This window comes from Kryptolebias marmoratus, linkage group LG17 (genome assembly GCF_001649575.2).
Source record: "Kryptolebias marmoratus isolate JLee-2015 linkage group LG17, ASM164957v2, whole genome shotgun sequence".
NCBI lineage: Eukaryota > Metazoa > Chordata > Actinopteri > Cyprinodontiformes > Rivulidae > Kryptolebias > Kryptolebias marmoratus.
The window spans coordinates 4,491,428-4,500,425 of record NC_051446.1 but is presented as its reverse complement, the minus strand read 5'-3'; the positions used below and the strand labels follow the sequence as shown (position 1 = coordinate 4,500,425).

Below are 8,998 nucleotides of genomic sequence, written 5' to 3'. Positions count from 1 at the left end.
TGTCGGACGTCTGGGTGGTTCAAAGTAGGTGAAAGGTGTGGGCCGCAGACCTCCCAGCAGAGGCTGGATTCACCGTGAGCACGAAGCAAGCGGGTGGATTTGACTCAGCAACAGGTGTTGACTCAAGCTGTCTGGACCCTCAGGCCTTTCCACATTTATAAAATGAAAGATTTGGTTCTCAGATATGATAGGAGCACTAACTTTTGTTGAGTTAAGTTTCTTTTGTGTAATCTTTTTTTATAAATTGGCATGTCCCTGTTTTTTAACCTTTAATTTAAGATAAGAACAAAAACAAATGCATCCATGTGGACACATCCATCTTCTACTGTTAGCCATGGTTGGATCGCAGAGACAACAGGTCCAGGAGACAAACCCAGACATCCCTTTTCTCAGTGACGCTTTCCCGCTCCTCCTAAGGTGTTCCCGGGCCAGAAAGAATCCATAATCCCTTCAGCTTGTTCTGGGTCTTTTCGCAGTGGGACATGCTCGAAAAACCTCCAGAGGGAGGCATTCAAGAAGCATCCTATTTAGATGCCTGGACCGACTCAACTGACTCCTTTCGATGCAAAGAAGTAGTGGCTCTATTCTGAGCTCCCCCCAGAGGACGGATGTCCTAAGGTGGCCTGGTACCAAGTACACTTATGGACCACCCTGTCCTCGGACATGGTGTTTGTTATGGACAGCCCATGCCTAGCACAGAAGTCCAGTAACAGAACAGCGCTCGGGTTCAGATCAGGCAGGCTGTTCCTCCCAATCCCCTTCTACCATTGTCCACACAGACATGGAAGCCACTCAGGAGAACAACAGAATCCCCAGACAGCACCCCTTCCTGGACACCATCCAGAGACTCCAAGAAGGCTGGGTAATCTGAACTGCTGTTTGTAGAAAAAGCATAAACAACTTCCTTCCTGCAGCTCAAAGCCACAAAGAGGTGACCCTCTTGTTCACCAGGGAAAACTCCAACACTGAGGCCGATTTCCAAATCCAGTAATAGAGATGCTGTAGGAAGAAGCAACATAAAATATTTTCATTACTGTTCCTCTTGTAAAGACACATTTACTAAAGCACTCACCAAAACTATTTATTGCCCATTAAACCAAAACTAGAAAATTTCTGCAGAAATGTTGTAGGGTTTCAGTGCAGCTCCTGTTCGCAATTCCAACATACTTTTGTACATTTTGATCTATAAACTATAAAAGAAGTGTAAAAAGAACCATTATAAAAATGTAAAGCTGTTTCCAGTGGCTTAATATGGTCACCATGGTAACCACACACCTATGGCTACCACTCCTTAACTGCCAAGATAATGAGGGACAGACAAAAACAGACTGAAAAGTAAGCCTCAAACAAACAGTTGCTATGTGAACAAAAAATACTTAAACTATGAGCAGTAGATGACTCTGCTGGCCACACACGTGAATTACTGTTTCTACAGTGTTTTATGTAGGAGATATGACAAAAAGTACCCTTCACAGTCTTGAAGAGAATTATGACTCAAATATGACTGAATCTAGCACTCATCTGTGCGTTCATGTGGGGTTTGAGAGACAACCAGGTCACACACACTGGTTATAGAAGACGAAAACACCTACATTTTGTATAATTTGTACATGTACACACAAAAAAAAGAAGTAAACAAAGATTTTTTACAAAAAGATTGAAATTTCTAGATGGTTGAAAAGTTAGTGTGACATCATCAACTCATTTGAACATTCTACAGAAAAAAATCTTTAAAAATGATAAAACTTAAACTCTGATTGTGTAAAAACCATAAAAGATAAAAAAACATGTTCAGTAGAGTGAAGTCCAAATTTCTGTGACCCATTTAAACAATGAATTGTGTTTTTACTGTGAAGTATGGCTGGGTGACAGGGCTGGGTTTTGTTTCATCAAAATCCCATTGATCTTTATTTATTTTCTTGCAATATTTCACAAATTTTGTCTATGATGTGCGATGTACCCCTCGAAAGTCAGATCACACTATTCCTTATCGAGTTGCATATTTTGGTGTGTAATTTGCATATTTTGTTCTAAGCTGCACGACGTGATACAAGACAAAGCTTTTGAATGTGATAGCAAAAAGGTTGCAACAATGCTTCTGCATTAGCACCATAAACAAAACTGCATATCAATGTATAGCTGATTCTGGTTGTGGATTGAGGTTTGGGTCTATTTTTATATAAGGTTCATTGCATCTTGTTTGTTTGGTTGTCTTCATGTTTAGTTTTGCTCCCTGTGCCCTTTGTCTCTTGTCAGTATTCAGTGTTCTTTGCAACCTTAGATTTGGTATTTAGTTTTCGGTGCTGCCACATCAGCCTTTGATTTCCTTTTTGTTAATAAATTAGTTTGACTTTGAGTTCCTCCTTGTCTGCCTGCATTTTGGGTATGACCAACTCGCAATTGTGACACAATTATTTCAGGTGGATCATTTTTTTATGATTTCTGATTTGTTATGCAGAGAGGACAGACAAAATGAGCCCAGTCATTTTAGACCAACTTCCAACATCAACCAAACATCAGCTGAGACTGCTTCCAAAACTTACAGCCAACATCTAAAGTTCACAGAGCTTAGATATAACGAGGAAGGATTTCCCACTCGTTGGCTACATGTCAGAAGCCAATGGAAGTCATTCAACAAAACAGAGAATCAGAACACACTGTTGCAGCTAACAAGCATAATGTGCAGGAGTGCATTAGTAGACTACTGTAACGTTAAAACTTTATGTTTCTGTAGCATATTCATAAAAAAGTGAAATAAAATGAACTTGCGGTGTGTTTTCTGCAGCTAGTATTAAGGAATTGATCCAAGACAACCTGAAAATGCAGTGGTCTTTAACCACAACCCAAGGTGGTCTTGAATAAGACCACCTTGGGGTTGAAACTCAGGTTTCATGTGAAAGCAGACTGAAAGAACAAAGATACACACGTGTGTTGATGCCTTAACACACACACACACACATGCACAAGCTAAGACCGGAGGACTTTGGGTGGGACAGGAATGAATGGTATGAGGTCTGTGTAAACACAGCAGCTGGGATCAGCAGCAGCTTTTGGCGAGTCGACTGAAACAAAAACCCAGAAGCACATCATTGATTACAGCATGGACTGCTGTTGTAATCTGGTCATTTCACATGGTTCTGATAAGTTAAGTGTTCAGCTCACATGTGTGTACACTGTAACTACTGTGTGTGTATAAGAACACATTTAGTTGGTCTAATATGTTTGGTTGTAACTCATTTATTGGACAGTTGTAAATGTTTGTTGTTTTTTAGCCCAGTAAGGAATCAAGGGTCAAAGGACCAAGGTCTCCGAGTCACATGGTTCTCCACCACATTAGGTTTTAGTGTTGAATTAAACATACAGGGACTAAAGAAGAATTTTAAAATATTGAGATTTATGTTGTAGCCTATTATATATCACAAAAGCTCCAAAATATTGCAACCTTATTTCTGGTCCTATGAACCAGTCAGCAGCAGCTCAGGGGTTGTATGTTCCTTATTGAACTTATTCTTGGCCGAATACTTCAGTATTGCAGAAATTGAGAAGTCCAAAAACAAGTCTTTCCAACTATGATATATGTCCTGATTTATGAATGGTTAAAATAGCACAAAGTATTTAGAAAGTATAAACAGGAAAACAATAGCATGAATGCTGACTCAGTAATATTTCTAACTAAAGAAGGATTGAAAGCCAGAGGGAGAAAGGCCAAACACATAATGCATCCCTGACAAAACAGATGATGGAGGCATTCCATGAACAGGAATCTAACTTCACAATCAGCAGAAAGGATCAGAGGCCTGGGCTGACAAGAGGAGCCTGTCAGTTCCTCAGGAAGATGACCTTCTGAGCTCAGGAAATGTCAGCAGCAGACACTGAGCTCACTGACAAACCTGAAGAGGCTTCACTTTAAATTCAGATTCATGCAGACAGTTAGAGTTTTTAAAGATGTCCTAGATACTTTCCACTCCATTACATTAAACTGATGCCAGGCTGGCAACAGGAAAGGAAGTCTGAGATTGGGATGTGACATCACCAAGATAGATTCTCTGAGAATAGATGTTTTTAAGCTGCAAGAATCTTTTCATAGGTTTTGCATCTCATCTAACAAATAAAGTAAAACCAGTGGTTGTGCACTGAGCTTCTTTTGTAAGGTCTTTTTTAGCTTCAATTCAAGAATCAGAGGAATTAGATTTTCTGTTAAAATACACTGAGAGTGCTGAATAACTGGTGAAATTTGCTGAAGAAGCTGAAACTGAGTTGTTAAAGTTAAAACAAGCAGAACAGAAGCAAGATGCTAAAAACAGGAAAATAGTAACTAAAAGCAAAAAGCATACAAAAGAGAGCTTAAAGCAGCAGAACAGTAGCAAAAAGCTAAAATTAGCAAAACAGATTGTGCAAAAAAAGTAGCTTAAATACCAAAAGTACTAAAACAAATGCTAAAGCTAAAATCAGCAAAATAGTAGCCAAAATGAGAAAAACTGTGACTAAAAGCTAAAAGTAGCAGAACCAGGGGAGTAGGAGGTTATTTAGAAAACGTAGGGGGCTAACCATCCACTGGGTGAAGGTTACTTGTTAAACCCCCTGGACCAGGGAGGTCTGGGGTCCCTTCCCTTTTTGGAAGGACTGGGAGAGTTTTCTGAAATGAGTTTATCCAAGACAAGGAACTATCTCCCAAGGCAGGAAACCTGAAGTAAGTATTTCATATCTCCAGTCATGGAGATATGAAACAGATCATCTTGGCATTCTTTTTGGAAGAAGATGCAGTGTTATGCCTCCAACATCAACCAATCAGAAGCCTTGACAGATAAACGGGAACTCTTGTCCAATCAGTGATGGTCTTTCAACAACGACAAATGTGTGCTTCCTCAAAGATGGCTGCGCCCACGGATCAACAAAAAGGATCAAAAACAAACTCAGGGAGGAGGAAAATCACCACAACAGAAAAAATTCTGTTTTGCATCGTAATACAGATTGGCAAAAGTTTAGAACAGATTTTTGCTTAATGAATCAAAAAAGAATGAATTAAAGGTGTTTTGCCATCTGCTGGCTACTTTTGAACCCCTTGCAGAATGGTAGCTAAAAGAAGAACAAGAAGACAACAGAACAAGTTTGTTGAAGCAGATTTAAAAAGAAAGAATTGAAGCCGATCTCAATGTCATTCAATGAGGAATTTTACTTTAAATAAGTATAATATTTAAAGAATTCTAAAAGTTGCTGGAGGGTCTTTTCTGGCCTGGGATCAGCTTGAGATGGAGAGTGTTAGTGAGGAAAGGGAGGTCTGGGTTTCCTCTACGATCCAACCACGCAGACGTGGCAGAAAAGGAATGAATGTATAAAAGGTACAAAAACAAAAGCACACTATTCCCAACTGAGCTGAACATTTTCTATATATGAATGATAAAATAGCACAATTATTGCAAAAAATATATCTAGAATAAAGCATGAAAAGGAAAACAGTGCAAATGCTGTCTCATCATACATGGAATTACCTGTGATATGTTTGGTTTAACATATAAACACAGCAAACAACAACAAAAAATAAAAATAAACTGTCAAATCTTTCCACAAATAAACAAGTGGGTTTATTTCTGTTTTGTTTTTTACAATAACCTTTAAAACCTATATAAAATTTTTAAAAAATGGGATGACAAGTTGGATTTTTGTATGCAAAAAATAAAAAATAATGTAATGTGATTTAAATCTACACTAAGGAATAATTAGCTTTTTTGTTGCAAAAGTAAAGGAAAATGTCCCTAAAGCTATCATCTTTTCAGACTGTAGCTTGATGGACTTTATAACGAGTTTTCCTTTTTTGAATCACCTACCTCCAAAGGCTGAGAGAGGTTTTTGCTCTGTTGCTGTCTATCTGTTAGCAACGTATCAGATGAAGTTGTGGTAAACCTAATGTGTGATTAATATTAAATATTACATATTTTCTATAATCAAAAGAGAGGAGTGTGGTGGGAAGGTTCTTATAAGATAACACCTGACTATGTTCTGTCTGAATTCCACAGCCTATGAGGTTTTCACCAAATGACCCTGTTACTCTTCACTGAAACCAGACTGACCTTGCTTCCCATCTCCTCCTCACCTACCAACATTCTAATATCTTAGATATAAGCTCCTGTGTGGACTCTGGAGGTAGAGCTTTGGTTCAGAGCTTCCCGTTCAGATCTGGGACTCTGATGTTAATTCTTAATTGTCTTTAAGGCTCTCTGTATGTCGTGTACCATACATAAATAAATCTGTTTGAGTGTGTTCATCTAACAGTGCCTGGAAATTGATTTCTTCCACAACAATTTGGTGCATTGGCTGGATCCCTCGACTGGACATCCGAGGACGTCGGCGAGCTCAGTGTATGGTACAGACCTGGACACAAGGCTCCAGCCTCAAACCTCGTTTAGGCTTTAAGAGAGAAGAGGGCTGGCTCGTTGGTTCGTCCTTGGCTTTCTCCAGCGCTGGGATCAACAAACTCTAACCACTGGTATTGGTGAGACACTCACTCAGGCTAACAAAATTAACTTCTAAATTTTAAATTGTTTAAATTTTAAGTCATAAAGGATCCGATAAGCTTTTCACCCTGAGGAATAGAGATTGGCCAGGTTTATAATATTACAAAGAGAAAAACAAAAAAAGGAAAAAGAGGAAAAATCTTTCTTCCCCTTTTTGTAAAATCTTTGTAAAACTACAGGTTTTTTTGTACATACCTATAAGCGTATCTGTCAAAGAAATTGTGTAATTATAGAGGTTTGTTGTTCGGCATGGAAAAGCTGATGAAGAGACCTTTATAGAGGTTTTAGGGAACCACAGGTTCTACGAAGAAGTCCTAGAGAAGACCTTATCGGCGCATAAGGCAGGTAGGTTTCTTACAGTTTTGGTTTTTCTAAAAAAAAAAAAGGGGGGGAAACCAAACCTGTGAGGAAAACCTAAAGACTTTTATGGGAAATGACGGCCCCTCTTAAATGGTAAGAGGCAGAGCGGTCACAAAGCTGATTTGAGAATTCTGTGAAGAAGTTCGCAGTCTAAAGAGGATATCCCCCAAGTTTCAGAAGAAATGGGTCAGTGGTTCCCAGGTCGGATCTCCCCCACAGGGTGAATGTTTGATTGTACAATAACAAAATATGGTTAAGAAGTGTTTATATTGTAAATCAATGGATACAAAATAGCATTTTTCTTGTGGCCAGTTCATGAAAACTAAATGTTTTGGAAGAGATAGAGAAAGAATTACAACACTGAGAAGATAAACTGAGAGAAGGAAAAACATAGAAACAAAGAGTTTAGTGCAGCTTGAAAAACAGAGAGAATGTCAGATGCTGCATGAAGGGTAGTGAACAGAGGGCGCAAAAAAGAACATGCTAAAAGATGTATCTGGGGAAAAAAAGTTCTTGCAAAGATAAACTGAAAAAAAAGGAAAAAAATAAGAAACTTAAGCTTTTTACTCAGATGTGAAACATCCTGATGACTTGGGCTGCGTGTGAAATGTTTCATTAGCACCTGATTCTGGTTATGAGAAAAATGGTTCTGTACCTTGTCTGAAAACCTGTCAGTATCTGCTTTGTTTTGGCACACACACACACACAGCAGCTGCGTGTGTGCCCCACAGAGAGGAGCAGAGAAAGTTTTTCAGTGTTCCTCTAACTTAACCTCACATTCATTTGGCAAAATCACAACGATTTGAATGGAATGATGTGGGCTCATGTAAAAAGCATGTAAAACTAAAAAATTAAACTGATCAGATCATTTTACCTGCTGACACAAATGTCATGTTTTCTAAGCGAGAGTCAGCGTTCAAGGAAAAAATAATAATCTTAAATATTACATATTATTAATTACATACTGTGGAATTAATGCTTACAGCAGAGTCAAATTTTGAAGCATGTTTTTTGTCTGAAACAAATCTGTCCTTACTACCTCAGTACTGAACAAATTTTAATTAAATTTCCAAAGTAATCATTGGATGTGTATCTACAACTGCCACAATCAATCAGTTTTACAGATACTCAGCTAAAATTGGTGTGATATGTTGAGCCAGGTCTTAATAAAGTGAGATACTGAGGGAGACTACTGTTAAGAAAGTGCAGGTGAACATGAGAGACTCACCAAGGGTCCTAAAGGGTCTTTGCTGGGGCACCAAGGAGAAGAACCCTGGCTTCAGCGCGTTTGTGATGATGACATCAAACAGCTCCTCAAAGTCCTTCCTGTAACAATATGAGTGACAGGTGTCAGACGCAGAAAACTCCAGGGAAGCCCTGCAGTCTGGGAGGGATGATGGGAAACAGCAGCAATAAGCAAAGTTAAACTTCTTCACTGGCCTGCAGTCATGAGGACAAGTATGGTGTGCATGTAGTGAGCTTCAGGGGAACCTTGTGAAACCTCTGAGTGCAAGGAGAATCTTCCTTATAAGGTGGGAAGCAAACAAACCAGACTTCTTACTGGGAACTAGAGAAACAACATTTTCTGTAAAAATGCAGTCAATGCTGAGTGCTGAATGACTTTGCTGAAACTTGCAAAACAAGCAAAAATTGAATATTTAAAGTTGTCACCAAAATCTAAGATCCTCACAGCAGTGGCTAAAAGCTAAAATCAAGTATAGGAAAGAATTTTGGTTGCAAAAAATGTATAAAGGAAACAATCCCTTCTATATATATATATTTCTTAGGTACTGTCTGGTATGATAGACCCTGGCCTCTTTTGCTCTTGTGCTGAGGGCCTGCTCTAATGAAAACTGGGTGCCATGCTGAAAACTGATCGGGCGCACAACCGCGAGGGAGCGCGCATGGTTGTGAGCGGTATTAAAGCACGCCTCCTCTGCACTCTGGGGGTTTGGAAAGGGAAACAATAAATAGTCATCACTGACTGTATGTTAGGATTTGGGTTTTGTTCAGTTTATTTTCATGTTTTTTGGGGGTTTTGTTTCATCTCTTAGTCTTCTGTTTCTGCGTCTTTGTCTTTCATTTTTGTTATCATCCGCTCCTCCCCAGTTGTCACTCACTCGGTC

General features: G+C 39.0%; 1 protein-coding gene across 1 annotated transcript in view; it reads right to left on the bottom strand.

Annotated features, from left to right (window-relative positions):
• Positions 1–8,998, bottom strand: part of nt5dc1 (5'-nucleotidase domain containing 1) — a 78,958-nt gene that overhangs the window by 16,578 nt on the left and 53,382 nt on the right. Inside the window, exon 8 of the mRNA XM_017432765.3 lies at positions 8,101–8,198. Coding sequence (XP_017288254.1) covers positions 8,101–8,198 — 98 coding nt within the window. The remainder of the gene's footprint in view (positions 1–8,100; positions 8,199–8,998) is intronic.